The sequence below is a fragment of the Argentina silus genome (assembly GCF_951799395.1).
Source record: "Argentina silus genome assembly, chromosome: 10".
In the NCBI taxonomy this organism is placed as follows: Eukaryota; Metazoa; Chordata; class Actinopteri; order Argentiniformes; family Argentinidae; genus Argentina; species Argentina silus.
In genome coordinates, this window is record NC_139664.1 from 11,595,655 (window position 1) to 11,617,330 (window position 21,676).

A 21,676-nucleotide genomic window follows, 5' to 3' on the forward strand; every position below is an offset into this window, starting at 1 on the left:
TCCGTCCCTCTAAAGCTTTTCTAAACCTGATGACTTGGTTTCATTCAGTATCTGCCTATGGGCTTGTGGGAAGTGTTTGGGTCTTTTCTTCACAGACTCTAGTCCACAGAGTCTAGGTCTGTGGGTCCCCTGGTCATGTCATTGCAAGGCCTTAGTTCTCCCTCCCTCAATGGTCCAACATAGCACACATGACTCATTGTCTTTAGAGGCTCTTTGAATTCTACAGATAACAGGGAAACACCAGTTAGGAATTCAGTGTCACTCTCTCTTTCTCTCTCTCTCTCTCACACACACACACACACACACACACACACTGCTCTTGCCACTCTTGGGGATGATGTATGGGACAGATGGATAAGGGTATGTGCAGAGTTTTGTGGTGAAGAGAAGAGAAGAGAATAACAGAACTGGAATGGCAGATGTGTGTTTAACCAAGCCCCTTTTTTCCTCTCTCTGTGTTATTCTATGCAGCTCTGGGACAGATCATGCTGTATGTGGATGGCATGAACGGCCTCATAGCTCACAACGATACCGTCCAATGGCTCTACACACTCGTTGGATCCAAGGTACAGTCCAAACATACATATCAGTCCCAACTATGTATTACTATAGATTTGTGTTGAGTAAACTGTCCTGTTTAGAGACTGAATGAAGCAATACTGCGATCCAACGCCATGGATAGTGACCAAACCGCAAGTCTTCTACACAGCTGCTAGGGAGTTCTCTACACAGACTCTTGCCAGAGAAATGTTTTTATACTTTTGCATTTGACCGTCTCACATCCTTAGAATATGCTAGCCTGCCCCCCTTGACAGTGTGACAGCTCTCCTCAGCCCCCTAGTGGCCAGGTTGCCCTATCACTCTTTTGCCCCCCCCCCCCTCTCTTTCTCTCTCCTGGGCAAGATTGTCTCAGTGTATTTCCTGTTCTAACCGATTCTTCTCGCCTCTGCTCCTTCCTGCCTCTCTCTTGTGTAAATGTGGACATGTGTAACAGATGGCATGGTTTTGATCAAGGCTGGGCAAGGAGTCACTTTATTAGACACAGATCGTGCTGTGTCTTACTTTCCCCCCTCTCCAATTCTCTGTTCTTCTTTCACTAGCTTTATCTGTTTGCTGGTCTTTATTTGGTTTAAGCATTGTAGACATTTTCACATACAATACCAGCACTATATTGTTCAGTGTCATTACAAATATTGTATTACATTATTACCAAATGTCTCTGTGTTTATTCACATCCATTTTTCATTCATGGAATAAAAAACAGAGACAGCAAACAAAGAAGTACATTACCATATGTGTTCCCACAAGCCTCAGGCCAGTTTTTACTTCCTATATATCATAGCAGGCCGTTATCACAACCTCTCAAGGCTCCCAAAGCAGGAAAAGCTCTTATGAGCCCATATAATACAGTTTTATAGCTACAACATTTGATATGATATCAGGAGCTAACTTACATGGTATCCCACTCCGGTCACTAATGATAAGGATTGTTGAGGAGTGCACATACAGTGATGGTCTTAAGTCTGTTTCCTCTGCATTGCTCTGTGAACTGCAGTTCCGTCTGGTGGTGAAGACAGCTTTGAAGCTGCTGCTGGTGTTTGTGGAGTACATAGAGGCCAACGCTGCCCTGCTCATCCAGGCTGTCAACGCCGTGGACACCAAGAGAGGTAAGAGATAAAGGGGTGGGGGGGGGGGGGGGGGGGTAGGGGGGGGACTGTTGTAGAAACACTCTATCAAACTATAGACAGATAGGTATGAAAAACGTATTCTTTTCAAATGTCTAAATGAGTATTTACACAAAGGTTCATAGAACTCGACACACATTTTTCTTCCACCAGCCTTGGTGCAGCGGGGTAACAGGACGGTTCTTGTGACAGTAGATCATGTACAGTCGGACTCTTATTACCCAGGAGTTGGAGGCAGTTCAGGTGTCCTGAGCAGCTCCCAGGGTTGTGTGTGGAGCGGGATCTTATTGAAATAGACTGCAACTCTCTCCCCTGGTGGGGTTCAGTTACCTGCCGCTTTAAAAGCTCCACATTGTGTTCTCTCCTCCTGTGGAGGGGGGGTGGGGAGGGGGCAGTCTGCCTCAGCTCAGCTCTGTCTTAGCCCATCACTCCTGCTGTTGCGTAAGGAGGGAGAACCCGATACCCAGGCTCCCAGTGTGACTGAGACGGCCTTGACCCCAGTGACTGGAGCGCAGCGCAGACTGCTCCCTCTCAATGGAGATGGAGTGTGTCTATGCACTGTCCCACTCTGTTTTTCCACCTTCATTCCTGAGAATTTGACTGTATGAGGAATGGCATTAGACTGGTAGACTTCTTCCTGCTAGAGCCCTGAGCAGTGCTAACGCTTAGCCACAGTGATTCCAGTCAGTCTATAGCATTCACAGCATACTGAAGTGTAAAAAGCGGCATTACGGTCACATTCAGTCTCAGGATCAGTCTCTCTTCACGGAGTTCATTTGAATTCAATACATGCTTTGCGGTGCAGGCTGTAAGCTGTGGTCGAATGCCATGGAGATTCTGGATGAGAAGGATGGAGTGGACACAGAGCTTCTGGTTTACGCCTTGACCCTCATCAACAAGGTCAGTGTCTGTCTTCTTCTTCTCTTTCTACTGTATTGTCTCACTCCCTTTCATTATTCCACTTCACTCTCTTTTAATCTGTCACTCCTCCCCTTATGCCCTCTATCCATCCCTTCACAGCTTCTCTTCCCCTCTCTCTCTCTCTCTCTCTCTCTCTCACCCCAGTCCATCTCCCTCCCTATCCCTTCCTTTATCTCTTACCCTCCTCCCTCTTGCCTCACTGTTTCTCTCTCATTCTCTCTGTGTGTAAATCTAACAGTGACATAGACTAGATGAAGTACTCCAGGGCTAGAATCATGTTGTGATTGTATGTGTTGTGTCAGACTCTGGCGGGGCTGCCAGACCAGGACTCCTTCTATGACGTGGTGGACTGTCTGGAGGAGCAGGGCATAGAGGCCATGTCCCAGAGACACCTGGGCAGGAAGGGCACAGACCTGGACCTCATGGAGCAGTTCAACATCTATGAGGTCAGTCACCTCCCTGATAAGTCAGAAGTTAGAGTTCGACCTCTGACACAGAGTGTATCATATTGTTATCTATTTTCTATCTATTTATTTTCATTTGCACAAACAATACAAGTGAACAGACAAGAAAAACAAGTACAGGTGAGATGAGAACCCCAAGGGGACTTGTATACACCACATGTTTTGGACAGTTGTACATCAAATAACCTCTGTCTCTCTCACTGTTACCGAACCGGCAAGGTGGTGGCCTTATGTAAGTGTCCCTGTGTCCCTCCCTGCTCCAGATGACTCTGCGTCACGAGGACGGGGACGATGGGAGCCAACCACCTCCTGTGGGTCGGAAGGACCGCCGCCGTGCCAGCGTGGGGGGCACCAACGAGAGGCGGGGCCTGGAGAGACGACGCAGCCGGAGACACTCCCTCCAGAACGGGAGAGGCCATGTCTCTGCTCCTGCATCCCCCAGCACCCCCCACTGCCACAATGGCAGCTTCCTCCCCTTCAGTGGTCAGCGCATCGAGGATGTTAGCGAGAGGTGAGAGAGGGAGCAGGGGAGGAGTGGGAAAGGTAGAAGGTGTGTGGAAGGGGAGAGAAGTTTATTCCTGCTTCCATTATTACTTGAACTTGGCTTGAACTTGCCAATATGGTCCTTAATGGTCAACCAAGCAAGTTTGTTTATGTTTTAATTGTCTCTGCCAACCATAGAGGTCAACCATAGAGGTCAACTCTGTAAGAAAAAAATGAAAAATTCTGATAATTCAGGATCCATGGCGTTCTTCTTTTTTTCTTTCTTTTTGAACAGGAAACAGTTTCACTGCCAGTGTTGTATTATATTACAATCTTGGACAGATGTGTCTTTTCTAAGCAGTGCCAATATGGAGAATTTAATTATAGAGTAATAAAAGAAAGGCAGAGCAGAGGCTGCTATTGCAAAGTGACATTTAGATTAATCTTCCCTCTGTCAAAGACATTCTTCAACTTCTGGAGCTTCAAGGAAATAGGAAGCTTCTGTAAACACAATGATATGAGCTATGTGTTCTGTCACAAGTGATGTTTCCTTCAGAGGGACATTGTGTTGGACTTAAACCAATAACGCTGCAAAGTTTGAACCCAAGTGTTAATGTCTACACAACCACAACGAAAACACAAACTAAAACAAAAATGGCTGATATTTAAGGGATGATTCTAATAAGATGTGAGATGCAGCCTTATTTCATTTTGGCATGATATTGACTATGCACCATACAGTCGCTGAAAATGTGTGTCTTTGCTTATGGAAATTATTATTTGTAAAGCCTCTGTCCCAGTGTGTATTTTATGTCTGTCTCTGGATTCACTAGACAAGAACAAGAACAGGGGTTGAATTGTTTTAAGCTGGTAATAAGTAAGGACCTCTCCTTTAATCTTTGCAAATCACCACTGGCATATATGACGGTTACCTCTCCTACTGCCACACAGAATAATCGGATCTGCAGTTATTAATGACAAGCCTTTTTAACTATCATATCTGTTAACATTTCTGGTAGCTCTCAGGTCTGCAGATAGTTGAATTGAACCCAACAGGTCATATGATACTGACTCCTACCAGCCCACCACAGGAAATTCAAGCCGCCTTTGAAGATCTGTGTTTTCTAGATCGGTAATGAAATCCAGGCGAGCAAGCGGAATCCTGATAGTGAAATGGCCTTAGACTCCAACATGAATATGTGTGCCAGACTTCTTCATCACGTATAACACTCAAGCTATGACCATCCAGTCATAACATAATCATTAATCAATTGAATTAAATGATTAGCTTGCAGTGTTACTCATCACTTTTGATGTGTCATCTTGTGTACGTGCTAGTCATGGATGATATTATCAAGAATTAAATATTCAGGGGTGTTTGACATAAGGACACACTAATCAAAATCTTGAACCTCTTTCATTAACTGTACTATCTTCCATTTGTTTCATTTTAACAAGGGGTGGTTTATGTGTCTTTTTGTTGTCAGAACTGTATGTGTGTGTGTGTGTGTGTGTGTGTGTGTGTGTGTGTGTGTGTGTGTGTGTGTGTGTGTGTGTGTGTCTTATGGTCTGTTTTTTCATGTTGCTGTGCAAATTTCTCTACTTTTCCCTCTTTCTTCTCTTTCTCATCTATTTCTCCCTTTCCTCCATCCCTCCAACCCTCGACCCCTCCTTTTCATCACAGAGAGGAGGAAGAGGAGGAGGAGGATGAGGAGGAGGATGGGGATGAGGAGGAGGATGGGGAGGAGGAGGAAGACAATGAAAGTCAACCAATCACAGAGTCCTCTAGACAGGGCACCCGCAGGTATTCTAAAAAAGGTGTCCCCAAAGTGAATCTATAGTTCCCCACCTCCTATCAGTCCTGTCTTCTATCTGTTCCCCCGTGGACAATATTGAGTGTGCTGTGGTGGTATAGAATTACACAAAGCTGTGTTTTCTATGTTATTGCTGAAGTGTAATCATTTCCTTTCAACATATCCCTTCCCTTTTGTCCCCTTGCTCTGCTGTTGTGTTGTTCTAGCGTGGTTCCAGCAGTAGCAGACACCTCTAGTGTGTGTTTGCCTTTTAAGTGTATGGTGAACCTCATCCCTGTTACCAGTGCCTCTGAGAGAATATCTGTGGATGGCTCTATGACCAAAGCCAGCTCTTCAGTCCGTGTGTCCATCCGCCCAAAACACACAGGCTTTATGAAGCCCTGTACTGTTTCTCCGAGACCCTCCACTCGTGTCTTACCTCTGGTCACCAGGCAGAAACTCCCCGGCAACGCCCACCCTGTGGGCCTGGGCATCTCTGTAGCCTCCTCTTCCTCTTCCTCCCCCTCACAGGGGCATCTGACCTACATCCCAACCCCCCCACCCAACCCTCTCCCACTCCCCCCTGACACGGACAAGAGCAAGGTGTCTACCGGGGCCAAGGAGGGTGAGAGAGGCCAGGCCAGAGAAAAGCGCTACAGGTAGAGCGCAAGAAGCTACAGTTGTTTACTTCACCTGTTGTTGCATCAGACTCCTATGAAGGAGCCCAACTCTTAAATGCACTGTCATCCCCAACACTGTTGTCTGTGTATCCATGTTTGGCTGGGTAGCTCACAATCCACTTGGCTGGAGAAGCTGTTGTACCTGTTGTACAGTACATGTCTTTTAGGGGGAGAGGCATATGCATAGTATAAATGTTTGTGGGACAGATTGTTATTTGTGAAATTTTGCTTTACTGCATAACAGGCACCTATAAACTGTCTCTCACATACATGTACTGTATAGAGGTTGTTTATGCGTGAGTAATGTCCAGTTTAGCTTGCCGCTGTTTTCTTTTGACCTTTAAAATAGATGTTAAGGGCCAGAATGCCCAGAGACTGCTACATTTCCCCCTCAGATGTGTTTTATGTTGCATCTATCATCTGTGATAGCATGCAAAAAAAAGAAACGGAAGATTTGAACAAAGACATATCATTTCCTTGACTCAGCTGCTGGAAGGCAAGATGTTCCAGAGGAGAACACTACATTTTCCTGACATTTACTACTCATCTGCCTTTCATTGTGGCACTATACCACAGTCAAGCCAAGACAAGTCTATAAATAAATTCAAGAAAAAAGGGCAACATAATTCACATTTGAGTATCTCTTAGATGTCTGTGTTGTGTAGAGCAGAGCTGTACCAATCGAAACCGGATGGAAAGTATGCCATATCTAAAACAGCACAGATCTAGTGTGTACTCCTTATCCCATACAAGCATAACTGATCCTCCTCTAAGTAGGGAACTATGAAAAGTGAGCCAAGGAAAGCTGTTTTAACTGCCAGCTTTGTGTGTGTTTAAAAAAAGGTTTTTTATTGTATCTAGAGGACACACTGCATAACATGCTTTTAAAGTGGCCAGCAGGCAGTGTAGAGAGTAACAAATAGAAGTATTGTCTTGCTCCTTGGAATCATTGTATTGCCAGTGTAACTTGCTACCCTCCCCTTCCCTTAGACACTGTTTGTCACTCCTTGTTTCTGTATTCAACACTTGCATGCTCTCCATCCTTGAACAGCTTGACTTGACTGTCCTTCTCTTTCCTCACTGTGTCTCCACTCCACAGTCAAACTGACGTATTATATACTTCACACACATCTAGAGGGCCTTGTTGGGCTGAAAGGTAAGACTTAGCTACCAAGTCATGTGTATCACCTCACTTTAGTTATGGGTCTGCACACATTAATACTAGTGGTGTAGATGCTTCTGTAGAGCCTGCCTCAATGCATCATGCACATCAACACCTGACCTTTCCATCCACTTTACACAGATGGAGTAGCAGTGAACCGCTCTGGGGTCGGGTAGCTCTAGAAAATTTAAGCTGCTTGGTTTGCAATTTCATTCAACAGAACCATTAAAAAGCACCTAAGAAAGCAGCAGGGCTGTTGAGAGGGTCAGATCTTGAATAATTGCCTTGCTTGAATGTGGCTCAAGTCCTGCTGTGTGTTTGGCCTGGGTGTAGTGGACTGCCTTTCATTACCTCCACATGCACAGATTGAAATAGACATGCCAACTGTAGATGGCCTTCACAGTTAGCGGGGTAGCTAGGTGTGGTTGTCCTCACAGGGCACTTCTAGTGCTGTCACTGCAGAGGGGACAAAGCCTATGTGCTAAGGAGTGACGGTCTCAAGGTTGATCAACATACAGTTCAGTCTCCATTGGTTCAGTAATCTCTGTGTTATTTCAGTCAACACTGCACTGCACTGCCCAGCTAGGAAAATCTTTTTTTATATCTTTTTTTTTTTTTTACAACACCTCTTGTTACTGAATATCACACTCAATCAGAGCCAACACTTCAGCCGTGAAAATCAAAGCACCTGTATGACCGAAAAATGTCTTTGGTTCCACAGTGGAAAAATGTAGTGTTGGGAATGATAACATTATTTCTGTCTTTCTCTCTTTTTTTTTAGCAGACACAATGTCCACGGCACCCCATATCCTGGCAGGCACCAGGTTGTGAGCGCTCCCACCACACCTATCCACCGCTTGTCCACGTCAGCTGCCCCTCCGCCAGAGACCAAACCTGACAGGTCAGAGCTCACCTCTCTTCAAGGGTCTATTCACATCAGTATCAGATAACAGTGAACTGAACCAAATTGCAAATCTTTGGAACAAGATTACTTGGAGGATATACAGTGTATTTGAAATGTTGCTTCACTAATTCAGTTGTTTAATAATAATGGTCTCTCCCTCTCCCTGCTTCTTTGGTGGGTGTCCAGACCTTCACTGGGGGGCCTGCTGAGCTCTTCCTACAGACAACACCAGGAGTCTCTGACTGCAGAGAGGGAGAGGAGACGGCTGGAGAGGGAGGAACGTCTACAGAGGATCGAGCGGGAAGAGAGGAATCGCTTTAAGTGAGTCCCAGCCTGCATCACATCACACTCATCCGTTTTGCTACATAACTTTGTATTGGAGACATTGTCAAGTTGTTAAGACTGCAGTTCCACCCCGCCAACGATCAACTCCAATTTACCACTTAGAATTGAACATGAATCTACTTTGCCTGCAGCTCTCAGCATCTGAACCTCTGTCTAAGGTTAACATTTTGGAGCAATTTAGTTTTGTCTGCTCTGGAAAGAGTCAGAGGTTTGTTTCCACATTCTTATCAGACGAGTGGGAGGTATTTACAAACTGGACAGAGTTGTCTCTTCTCATTATGGTCATCAGAGAGACACACGGTGGATCCCAGCAGGAGAACATGGGCACACTAAGCGGACAGAGAACAAATACCTCATCTTTAACTTGTTTTGCAGGCCATATAAAGGCTAGTCTTGGATCTCAGTCCTTTGGAAAGCTCATGTGTCTGGTCCTCTGTCTCAGTTGTGTCAAATTGTTGCACTCCTATTCAATCCTAATCACACCTAATCACACAATAAGTAAGAATCTGTAGAATGTAAATGAAAGCAAACATGGATTTTTATTTATGCATGATGAGATATAGCTTTCAAACTCTCCTCATATACTGTCCTTTTTAACTCTCCTCCTCCTCCTCCCCTCTCTCTCTCTCTCTCTCTCTCTCTCTCTCTCTCTCTCTACACACACTTGGAACATTTTCAGTCGGGATTATGCGGATAAGCGGGAAGAGGCAAGACAAGCTAAAGAAGACAGGTATGTGTACTTTCATCTCTAATATGCAAACACAACTTCTGTCGTGATATAGACTAGTGAAGATACCATAGATAGATCATAAAGACCCTGACAAGAAGTAGTAATATACCTTGAAATCTTTTTTTGAAATTGATAGCAGATGTAGAGGGAGTCAGACCCAGCCTCAGGCTGAAATATAGGTGTCAGGGCCCCTCTAGGCCTGTAGTGCATTAAGACATTTAGAACTGAATAGGACAAGGTGTGTAATTGCCTTTTGGCATGGATATGGCCTAGATAAGGTAAGCTATGTGCGTGCAATGTACCACCTTTTAGACATATTTATGCTTTGCATTATCTATTATCATTAATCTTTTGCATGGCTTTTTATGTTTTGAGTATTTTACAACGAAAGTCTAATTGAACTGAGTATGACGTATAAATCAAGATAAGCAAAACACTAATAAAAGAAACAGCTGTTGATAATTCATTATATGTATATGTATATTTTAAGATTTATGTATCACTTAGGTTAAAGGAGTATTCAGAGAAGTATCACAGAAATTTGGCCACAGATTCAGGAATGGAGTTGGCAAAGAATGAAATGTATAACTGACCCCATTTGATAGAATTACAGTAGGCCTTCACCTGCACAGGTGTAATACAATGCTTTGTGAAAGATTTTGTTGGACTACTTGTACAGTTCACCAATACATGACATTATAAGTAGCACATAGGTTAGATAGAGTTATTTTTTTAAATTAGTGAGTTTTGTCTATTTACCAGACCCATTGACAGTATCATACTTAGCATTAGTGCAACTAGCATAGCTGATGAGAGTACACAGCTGAAAGTCATCTTTCCTCTACAGGTATAAGTGTGTTGAGAGGCTAGCTGCAGAGGAGTATGAGAGAGAGCGCTCGAAAGCGCCACTAAGGGGACGCACAGAGATCACTCTGAGCCTGAGTCCCAACCCTGCCAGCCGCGCCTCGTCCCGTTGTGCCACACCCTCCTCATACACCTCTCAGGAAGACACCGTCACCAGCCCACTCCAGACGCAGGGTAAATAGCACTAGCCAACCGTTAAACTAACCTCACAGGTCTAGCTAAACCAGTAAGCATGGGTGGACCGTATGGTTGGCAACTGATGCTGGCAGAGAACTTCTGGCCCTCACTGAGGTCCATGTCCACCTGTCAAGCACACTGGGGTTGGAATTAACACTTGGCGGGTGATTCATACATTGAAATTAGAATCAGCTGGAACACTGCTGGCAAGTGCCCATTGGAAAAACTGCTTCACCATGTGAAAATTCCATGTGAAAATGTCTGTGCTGCAGGACTTTGATAGGAAAGGAGGCATAGATTAATTGTTTTCTGGGTGCTTCAGAATTGTGGTGTTTGCATATTATGTGGCTAAATTGCTTAGCTGTGGGGAAATGTTTTGAATGAGGTTTTGAAGTGGAGTGAATAGCTGCAGGTCTCAGCCCCAGAGATTTGTATGTGGTCTTGGCTGTGGTAACAGTTGGGCGTCGGCCTCTCATTATGAGGTTCCATTGAGGAAGAGCCAGGAAGAGGTGTGGTAGACTGGACTGCACTACTGACCATGCAATCTTTCACTATCACACAGGCTCACATATTTAGAAAATTACAATGGATGAATGAATGTTGGAAATCATATAGGAAATGTTGTTCCAGTACTTGAAAATGTAATTTCTAAATGCATTGTCAGCATAATGGTTGACACGCTTTCTGTAACTGATTATAGAAATAAATCATCAAAACATTTGATTGGGTCTGACATGTGTGCTTGAGAGTGGAGATTATTTTTTTCTTGAGGTTGACTGAAACTTAGAATTTATTATTCCAATTAATGATGTGTGTTGGAACAATTTTATGGCATTGACTTTATAAACAAGATCACTTCTATGGCTATACCAAATAATATTGAGACACACAATCACAAAATCCCCAAAGTAACATTCTGGTGTGTTGTTTTCATTTCTTCTCCAGGAAGTGAACAAGACATTGAGCCAAGCCTTGACCTTGTGACCAAGACCAGAAGTCCAGCGCCAGAGTTAACAGTGTCAGAGCCTCCCTCTTCCAAACCTCCCTCTGAGCCAGACGAAGAGCCAGACGACGAACAGACAAAGACCCCACCGACAGAGAATGAGGATGTAGCTGAGAGTGAACCCAAGCAGGAAGTAGAGGTAGAGACAGCAGTAGAGAAGGAAGAAAGGGAAGAGGAAGAGGAGACGGTTGAGAAAGAGATTCGAGAGGTAGAAGAGGTAGAAGAGCTAGAGGTAGAAGAGGAGGTAGAGGTAATAGTGGTAGAGGTAGAAGAAGAGGCGGGACAAGAGGTGGAGTTAGAAGAAGTGGAGGTGGTGGAGTTGGAGGAGGAGTCTGAGAGGGAGCAGCCGTTGGAGCGGGATGTAGAGGAGAGTGTCCTCCTGAGTGAGAAGGAGAGGCAGAATGAGGAGGTGAATGAGAAGGACAACTGCTCCGCCTCCAGCATCTCCTCAGCCAGCAGCACGCTGGAGCGGGAGGAGAGGGAGGAGAAACTCAGCAGCAACAATGAAGCAGGTACGAAGTGCAGGAAAAGAGGGCCTACAACACCATATCAGAAATGGAATAGATAAATTAAGTGCCTTATCTTTACTAAGCTTTAACTTTACCCTTGCAGAGCCTTTCCTGTCATTAGTTTTTCTAAACAGAGATAAGCTCTTTGTTATTTTTCATTGTCAAGATGTAGTGCTTTAATCCATCCTTTCTGTTTCTTCAACTGTAGGGCAATGGGGACAGTGCATTAAGGATGCAGACGTAAACGAACAGTGCAGCAAGATCCTCAACAACAAACGCTTCATGCTGGACATGCTGTATGCTCAAAACAAGACGCCCAAAGAGGATGAGGAGAAAGTGGGAGAAACAGAGAGAGAAAAATGCAAAGAGGAGGAGATGGAGGGTCAGGACTCATCTGTGGCCAGCCTGGCCAGTAGGATCTCTACACTGGAGGCCAGCAGGCAGGCCCGTGAGGACAATGTCAAGAAGATGGACGTGCAGCATCTGGATAACCAGGGAAGTGTCAGGGCCGTGGCGGAGAAATTTGGAGACTTGGTCAAAGGCCTGTTGTCGCCACATGAGATGGAGGCCCAGGAGAAGCAACAGCAACAGCAGCAGCCTCAGCCTGACAAAGTATCCCCTGCCCCCTCACCCTTGCCACCTAAGAAGGAGTCAGACTATATCTGGGACCAGCTAATGGCTGCCCCCAGAGAGCTACGCATCAAAGAGATGGACTTTACAGACCTAGCTGATGAGGATGACTTGGACATCCTAGATGTTGACAGTGTGATGGGGTCCAGCGACCTCATACCACCTCCCCCCCCTCCACCATGTAACTCTGCCCTGCCACCTCCTCCACCCCTGTTCAGGTGCCCCCCACCCCCTCCCATCCTTGGGATGATGATGCCCCCTCCCCCACCCTTCATGGCCCCTGCTCCACCCCCACAGCCTCACCTAGGCTCCCCACAGCTCAGTCGAGGGGAGCTCCCTCTCTTCCAGAAGAAGAAGAAGACCATCCGCCTGTTCTGGAATGAGGTGCGGCCCATGGACTGGCAATACAGAAACCACAAGCGCTGTAGAGAGTCTCTGTGGTCCAAACTGGAGCCCGTCAAAGTGGACACATCCAAGCTGGAGCACCTCTTTGAGACCAAATCAAAGGAGCTGCCAGTTACGAAGGTAACTTTGCACTGTGTTGTTTTGATTATGTAGACTGGATTACATTAATACGTTTGGACACCAGGTGTGGAGCTTTTAGTCACACCCATGTTTACTGTTTATCCTCAGCAGAGGAACACTTACTGTTGGCAAACGTTGACCTGCAGGTCTGTTATGCCTTCATTTTCGGTGCTGACAGAGGGTTTTTTTCTGTTCATAATTCAGGATTTCCTGCTGTGTTTCTTTATTTTGGTACCACATGTGTGCCCGTTTAGCAAGGGATGCATGTTCAAGCTTCAGGGTCTTTCAGAGAGGAACATTTGGTGTGCATTGTGACGTTGAGACTTGGCCCAACCAATGTCACCCCAGGTTGTCTCCTCCCTCAACCTAGAGAAGAATGCAGAGGATTTAAAACAGATTGTCTTAGATATAGGTCAACCCCATCTCAACCTGGAAGTAGACAGCATGATGGAGTGTGATGGGTTCACTATAATATCTTCCAAACCCCATCAAAGCCTTATATAAAGTTTTCTATGTCACTTTGAACTAGACCGGGTCTGAAACAGTCAAAGACTGAGAACTGGGTCTGGGAGAGATAGGCCGCCTGCCCCAAAGGCAGATAAAATCTCCCACCACTATAAAAGGTCATACACAGTATCATTCAGCTGATTTTGGTCTCCCTGATCCATTTTGATTGTGTCTTTCCTCTTCTGAACATTTCAATGTCTCACTATCATCTGGTAGTGATTCATTTTTACATTACACGGTAACATGGAATTCTTATTAAACCGAAGGACTGATTTACAGTACTTTTATTTACTTTGATTTTCAGACAATTGAAAGCATATCAATGATGGTATATAACACGGCATGTCAGGTGAGGCTGGTGGAGGTCGCAATCGGAGGAGGGCTCATAGTAGTCCTCCGATTTCTTCTTCCACCAGCTTCCCCTGATGGCAGTACACCTAAGTAAATACATAAGTGATACCAGAGGTAAGATTTTTATGGAGCTTTCCATCATAGGTCATAACTCTCATACAGTATATTCTGTATTGATGTATCCCCCCCTCAGAAAGCAGCTGTTGACGGTAAACGGCAAGAAATCATAGTCCTGGACTCCAAGCGGAGCAATGCTATCAACATCGGGCTGACTGTCTTACCCCCTCCCCGTACCATAAAGACAGCTATCCTCAACTTTGACGAGTATGCATTAAACAAGGAGGGCATTGAGGTAAGCTTGATTGGCGTTGATATTCAGCCTTCGGTTGATAATGGCTCTCTACGCAAATCCTTGTTGATGTCTCTCTCTAGCAAATTGACTGTCACCACTCTCTGCGTCTGTCATCATGTATGATCATTTCCAGATTTTAACATGAAAATTAAAACAAAAGCCATTTACTCAAAACTGTGTCCAAAATAAACTTGGTTTCACTGAAGTATAGTTTACCCAGCTCACTAAAAATACTGTGCACACAGTATGTTTAACTTTCCAATGCATTTCCGCAAACCAACAGTCTTTTCACTCAAAAAAAGGTTTTCAATTAGTTGGGATTGGCCACAATGTGGACATGTCATGTGGTTTCCCAGCTGGATGGCTGGATGTTTGGCTGATCTCATATAATTAATCACTGGGACGATTAAATGTTAGCTACACATGCATATTTTAAGATCGTTTTCAAACCATAATATAGACCTTTGGAGGACTTCAGATCTGCAAATAATGATTAATGTTGCATCCCTTTGGTCTTATACAATCTGTATTTTTCAATCCTTTTCCATGGGAACATTCTTATACTGGAGAGGAGTACTCCACCTTCTGTGTCTGGAAGTATTTTCTCACAGACAAGAGACAACAGTAGAGAGGTAGAAAGTTCAGATGTGACACAAGGTTGTGAGGGAATTAGACTTTTTTCCAATGACAAATATGTTAGTCACAAAAAATAACATTCCTATCATTGTATACCTCCTGAGTGTTTTCTGACATTGTTTGGGCTCTTGATATAGTATAATCTCAATGAGCATTCCACAACACTTCATACATTGACCTCCCCCCACTCCCCACTGAGCATTTCCTATCTCCATCCTTCCTCTCCATCTCCCTCTTCCTAGAAAATCCTGACTATGATCCCAACGGAGGAGGAGAAACAGAAGATCCAGGAGGCTCAGCTGGTCAACCCTGATATTCCACTGGGGAGTGCAGAGCAGTTCCTCCTCACCCTCTCCTCCATCACCGAACTGTCCGCCCGCCTGCAGCTCTGGGCCTTCAAGATGGACTACGAGGTCATTGAGAAGGTCAGTGCAACCTGTGTTTGTTTTGTATCATAACATACTACATCACACTTCCTACATGCAATACTTAAATGATGCAAAAGAGAATAGCAAACTGTAGGATTTAGTTCACATACCAAAGTAGCATTGTATAGGGAATTACAATGTACATTACCATGTACACCTGGCTCATCTATCATACTAAGTCATGTTTTTAAACTTAAACCAGATCAACAAAGAGCATGAATTATTCCATTCCATTATTCCACTGAACAAGATAAATACTGTACATATACATAAACATGATTGTTCTTTACCCATCCTAAAGTACTCTCAATTTGGTCAGGTAATGGCCTAGTTTAAAGGTCATGATTTGATTAGAACATCATGCTCCTTTAGGAAGTGGCTGAACCTCTGCAAGACCTGAAGGAAGGGATGGATCAATTGGAAAAGAACAAGACACTCCGCTACATCCTGTCAACGCTGCTTGCTATAGGCAACTTCCTCAACGGCACAAATGTGAGTAACAATCCAGAAGTCTGGCCTGGAGCTGGGAGGGATGAGCACCCTCCTGCCTTCCCTCCCTCTATGCCCCCTGCTAAGCACTGCCATATTTACTTGGCAAGGAAAACAGTGGGCTCTCTGTTTGTAGAGGAATGTGCTGCCTATCTGTCTGTACACCAGACACTATCCCACTACAGCAGTGGGTTTGTGAAGGGCTCCACTCCCAACCTGGTGCTGCCTCTCTGTAATGAAAGAGCAGGGAGAGAGACAGAGTGAAAGACAGAGACTCAGAGTGGGTTTGTGTGTACGTGTGATTGTTTAGATGTGTGTACGTGTGATTGTGTGTGTGTGTGTGTGTGTGTGTGTGTGTGTGTGTGTGTGTGTGTGTGTGAGAGCTAAACATGTAAGTCGGAAACATGAGGCATCAAACAAGTAGTTCAAGTAAATAATGCCTGTGTTTATATTTTACGGTAAACCATTTAGAATTGGCAAAGGAACAAAGCAAGTCCAGTTAGAATTATGTCTTTCAGGATATGTTCTTTTCCTTTTTTAGCTCTGCTGTAGTGAGGTTAACAGTTGGTATGTCTGCAGTTGATTGTGGTTTCTGATAATCACAGACTAATTAATCTGAATCACTGTTCAACCACTGTTTTGCCATCCAACATAATAGTACCAATGTAATCTTGTTGTGGTACATGTGTGTGATTCTTGCCAAAACTGAAATTGACTGCAATTTGGGCCTCATTTATGGACTCTGATGTTAATTGCATAGAGTCGTATCCGTTTCTATATTATTGTGTTGTTATGTGTATGTGTATGTATCCAGGCTAAGGGCTTTGAGCTGGGTTACCTGGAGAAGGTTCCAGAGGTGAAGGACACAGTTCACAAGCAATCTCTGCTGCACCATGCCTGCTCCATAGTGGTGGAGAAGTTTCCAGACAGCTCTGACCTCTACTCTGAGATAGGAGCCATCACCCGCTCAGCAAAGGTAAGCCTTCAGTAGCATAGGGAAAACATTTCCACCATGTACAGTACTATTCCCTGAAATTACACAGAAATTCAGAATACAGCCATTTAGACATGCTTCAGGTGTCATTCAGTCATAAGACATATGAAAGGTTGATGTAGACGTTATATTCTCCTCAGGTGGACTTTGACCAGCTCCAAGACAATCTGAGCCAGATGGAGCGAAGGTGCAAGGCATCCTGGGACCACCTCAAGGTTATTGCAAAGCACGAGATGAAACCAGCATTGAAACAGAAGATGTCTGATTTCCTAAAAGACTGTGCAGAGAGGATCATCATCCTGAAGATTGTGCATCGGAGAATAGTCAACAGGTAAGCTTATAGCTTATAGAAGTATTAAAAGTAATACATATTACCCAGCTTTAATTACCATTTGACCCATTAGTCAATCTACAGGAAGAGTAAAAACCTAAACATGAGCCTTTGAGAGCAAACATTGGGTATAAGTATTAGTGTGATCTCATGTTCTCTCCATCTCCAGATTCCATGCCTTCCTGTTGTTCCTGGGCCAGCCGGCCTATGCCGTGCGTGAGGTCAGCATCCATCGCTTCAGTAAGATTCTCAGTGAGTTTGCCCTTGAGTACCGCACCACGCGAGAGCGTGTCCTGCAGCAGAAACAGAAGAGGGCAAACCACCGAGAGAGGAACAAGACCAGAGGGAAGATGATCACCGATGTAAGTGCTCACTGCTCACCTACCGTCCTGCACATGGTGTAGAAACTCCTATTCTCTCTCTCTTTGAACTTCTGTATTACTCTCAACAGACTCTCTCAGCTCTTTGTACCTTCAGAAAACCTGGCCATGTTCACTCCCTCCTCAACCAATTTAATTTCCAAAAATGTGGCCACCCCAGACAACACATACATGTGTCATGACATCAGCATTGTTCCTGTAGTCACACCTACTGGTTACTGTAACAATAATCTGTGAGCTGTTTTCATGCAGTGTCCCTTTCTGAACCAGCAGTGGGGCTGAGGCCATTCCAGACACCTCCTCCCTCCTCCCTGTGTGATTAAAATCCCTTTATCCCTGAGGGGCCTGCTGTTCAGAGAGCACTCCAGGGCCTGTTTTCCTTGGCGGGGCTCTCCCCCAGTTCAAGGGGACCCTAATTCAATCACTGTGTGAAAATTCAAACCTTTGGATGTCCCTGTTGGAGAAATAACAAGCCCCACACCATGCTCACACTTCCCTTACAAGAGGGGCAGAAAGAACGTGTGGTCACACTAAGTGTATATTTGTTGAACACCCTTAACTAATATTGAGTAGCAACACTGAAATGCTCTGTATTTTTGGATAATATTTCCGTATGCATTTGGGTGAGATTCAGAAAACAACTTTGCAGCTGTCTGACTTTCTCTTCCCACTTTGTATACACAAAATACACATTCATGTATATCTCATTCACAGTAATTCTCTAATTATGACACCCTCAGCCCTCCCTAAAACAACTCCTTTACCTTTCCTTTTATTTCATCCCTATTTTCACCTTGTCCTCTGTAGAGTGAGGATGAAGAGGACGGTGAGGTATGCGTGTGTGTAAAAGGGTATGAACAGACGCATGTGAAGCTGTTCTTTTTTGTGGTACTGTGTGTCTCCTAACCTTGAACAAAAGGCCAGTCTGCTCAATTATGCTTGAGTTGCATTGCATCTACCCTATGTGTATTTGTTTTTGCAATATGGGTTAATTCAAGCTAACACAATATAATAATTGCACCTGTGTACAACCAGATCTCTGAACAGTTGTTGGGCTCTTCTGGAATGTAATTACCATTAACTGATATCATTCAAAATACAGTATTGTACTAGATACTATATTAAGGTGTGTGTGTGTGCATGCGTGCGTGCGTGCGTGTGTTTGTGTGTTTGTGTGTGTGATGTGTTTGTGTGTATGTGTGTGTGTGTGTCTGTGTGTGTGTCTGTGTGTGTGTGTGTGTGCGTGTGTGTGTGTGTGTGTGTGTGTGTGTGTGTGTGTGCGTGTGTGTGTGTCTCTTATGTATGTTCTGTTCATTGCAAAGCTGTGTGTGAGGAAGCACAAATTTAAACCAGCCTCAAGGGGGTCAGAACCTGACGAGCATAGAACCTAATCCTGGGTAATGGACCTCATGGGGACACAGAGTTCATCTCTTAAAACAGAATGAAGTCCACATGAGAGCCAGCAGATCAGGATCAGGTTACCTCCCACTGTTTGCCCTATATCAATGCAAAATGACCAGCATTGTCAACAATCAAGGGATAAGATACATTGCATTAAAGTCTATCTTACCCCTTGATTGGCTTTTTATTGTATGTAGTGTGAAGGGTTCATAAGAGGGGCATCACGTGGTGTCTTTAACTTTTCAGTTTTGTATATGGAGAGGGATAGTAGTATGTAAATACATACTACTAGGTCTCACAGAGACCTAGTAGTATGTATTTAATTGGATATTAATTCATTTGATAATCATTTATGTATTAAATGATTATTCAATGTACTGAATTATAGTTTTCCTGTGCATATAATTGTGATTAACCAGAATTTGTTTGTATGGTATTTGTCTGACTAAGTTTCTTAAATCTTTTCAGAATGCTGTTTGGTGCATTTTTTTGGCGTCAAAGCATGACAACATGTCACCATTTCAACACGGAGTGTTTTAAAAACCTGTCTACACATGTCTGATGAGTCTCCCTGTCCTTTCCCTATAGAGTGGTAAGTTTGGCAGCAGTGGTGCATCTGAGGGTCAGGAGGCGGGGCCTCTGGGGCTGCAGTCGGCTGAGGACGTAGCGGAGCACGAGAACATGAAAGCTGTTCTGAAGAGCAGCCTGCAGGGCAGTGAGAGCGGAGTGTCCACTGTACCTGGCCTACGCACTCGCACCCGAGCCAGCAGAGGTCAGTACACCCCCTTCGCTGACCAAACAGGCATCGCTAAGATACTCACTAACAACGGAAGAGCTCTGATATTCTAAGACTGAATGTCTGACTTTTTCTGCACCACCAACAGTAGCTTCACGGTTTTATAACAATGAATATGATATGCATCCCTCCCCTCCTGCACATACTTCTTTCTGCATGATGTATATGCTTTCCACTGTACATTTTACTTTAACATTGAGTTGTTTTAATGGTGCTTCTCTTACTGTTTGTTAGGCCGTGTGGGTTTATGGTCATCAGTGAATGATGACCCAGTGAATTGCACAGATGATGCGGCAGACGAGATCATGGAGCGCATCGTTCGGTCAGCCACTCAGGGGCCCAGCCAACGGACACAGCCTCGCGAGAGGAAGAGGTCCCGAGCCAACCGCAAGTCATGTGAGCTCAAGTGGATCTGTCCTTTCAATGTTAATGAGAGCTTATTTGTCAACACTCAAAAAAACTCATTACCAAATATTATTATGGCTTACATACTATCTACAGTATAAATGTACACTATGGGATGCCTATCAAATGCTTAGAATAATTCCCATTTCTCCCCCTCTGTCTCCCTCCCTTTCTTCCTTCTCTGGCCACATAGTGAGAAGGACACTGAAAAATGGCCTAACAGCAGAGGAGGCCAACGCCCTGGGTTTATCCAGCGGTTCTGAGATGCAGGTGTGAGGAGAAGCTGGATCCAGTAACACACAATGATATCTGGGAACCCTCCCACTGACCCCTCACTGACCCCACCAAATCCAGCCAGACTGCTGCACCATGGCTTGGTGTTTCCCCTCATTCAGCTTCAATGAATTGTCTCTCTTTCATGTATCTGGTTTGTGCAAGTATGACAGTGTGTCAGATAGTAAAAGATTGACAGAAAGTGGTGAAATTAAATATTCGATCAGCAGTGGTACTTATCCAGGGAAATAGGGGGATATATTGTATTTGCTGTGGATAAAGTGGTATTGACAAACAGTGGGGGGCGCTTTAAGGGGTTTCTGACCCTCCACACACTCAGGTTTCAGAGTGCAGCATCAAAACCACTACACATTATGCTGTTGTGCTTGAGTGTTTGTTAATCATGTTGTTCAGAGCTTTTCTTTCATGTTTGAATATGAGACTGGGGGAGGAACATCTCCAACCTAAAACCTACGTCTTAATTACCTGATGCACACAGTGACCACATAACTATGAGTGAAAGATACATATGGAGACTTACCCACACTTAAGCCCTATTGCATGGGCTTCTAAAGGGAAGGACACATGAGTGCTTGAATCACTGTGGCCTTGAGACTGAACCTAAAGGGTTAGGAGCATTGGAGTACTGATGCTATCCCCAACACGAATTATGGTGTCAAGAGTTTGCTGGGCTTGTAGTCAGCCATAGTTTTAGTAATGAAGAATAAAATTGACAGTTATATTTTCTTTATCCCTAAATATAAATTACGTTTTATTCTACTATACTACTGTGGTAGTTTTGTTTTTAAAGTACCTTTATGCTTAAGAAGGGGCTCAGAGAAGGAATATTTGCACTGGATGTAGAAGTTGGATATTTAGAGGGAATGTGAAATCCTTAACACTGATATACCACTCAGACATCTGAATATGAGAATACAGATATAACCAGCAATCAAACAGTAGCACAGTTCATTATATCTTATTTCTTAACAATGTTCAATTCCATCATTCATAGCAATATGCAAGTTGTTATCGTTGGATTCACATAGATGATAATAAATCAAGATTAGGCTGATGGGAATAGGGACAAACTGGAATTTCAAGAGGGCACTGCATGGTGTGTGACTGAGGGAGGAGGAATTTTAAGGAAGTAGGGCCTATCATTTTCTCCATACATACAAGTTGATTATTGTGGATAAAAAGCTTAAAAAAAACAAAAACACATACAGTATATATTTGAAATGGACATCATCTGCTTTTGAGTGAGAAGGCTGTGAGCAGACAAGAAGGTATGCTTACTGGGTCCAAACTGATGCCGATCATGCATACTGAACGTTAGAGCTTTAGCATACCTACAAGAAACACATTTGTTGCATGCATGACACCTGTGTAAGGCAAGCTGTTGCCATCGGTGTTGGCCATTTCTTCCATGGTTGAGTCATACTCTGTGTGAGGGTG

At 44.2% G+C, this 21,676-nt stretch overlaps 1 protein-coding gene across 2 annotated transcripts in view; it reads left to right on the forward strand.

Annotated features, from left to right (window-relative positions):
• Positions 1-21,438, forward strand: part of fhod3b (formin homology 2 domain containing 3b) — an 88,877-nt gene extending 67,439 nt beyond the window's left edge. For both annotated transcript variants that reach the window (XM_083678877.1, XM_083678878.1), the window contains 20 exons: positions 472-566; positions 1,556-1,667; positions 2,491-2,585; positions 2,909-3,052; positions 3,334-3,581; positions 7,970-8,089; positions 8,279-8,413; positions 9,117-9,167; positions 10,015-10,205; positions 11,154-11,723; positions 11,929-12,875; positions 13,927-14,085; positions 14,964-15,146; positions 15,522-15,641; positions 16,453-16,614; positions 16,773-16,963; positions 17,133-17,325; positions 19,333-19,516; positions 19,775-19,936; positions 20,139-21,438. In XM_083678877.1, the coding sequence (XP_083535003.1) occupies positions 472-566; positions 1,556-1,667; positions 2,491-2,585; positions 2,909-3,052; positions 3,334-3,581; positions 7,970-8,089; positions 8,279-8,413; positions 9,117-9,167; positions 10,015-10,205; positions 11,154-11,723; positions 11,929-12,875; positions 13,927-14,085; positions 14,964-15,146; positions 15,522-15,641; positions 16,453-16,614; positions 16,773-16,963; positions 17,133-17,325; positions 19,333-19,516; positions 19,775-19,936; positions 20,139-20,221 (4,145 nt within the window). In that variant the 3' untranslated portion in view covers positions 20,222-21,438. The remainder of the gene's footprint in view (positions 1-471; positions 567-1,555; positions 1,668-2,490; positions 2,586-2,908; positions 3,053-3,333; positions 3,582-7,969; positions 8,090-8,278; positions 8,414-9,116; positions 9,168-10,014; positions 10,206-11,153; positions 11,724-11,928; positions 12,876-13,926; positions 14,086-14,963; positions 15,147-15,521; positions 15,642-16,452; positions 16,615-16,772; positions 16,964-17,132; positions 17,326-19,332; positions 19,517-19,774; positions 19,937-20,138) is intronic.
• The last annotated feature ends 238 nt before the right edge of the window (positions 21,439-21,676 follow it).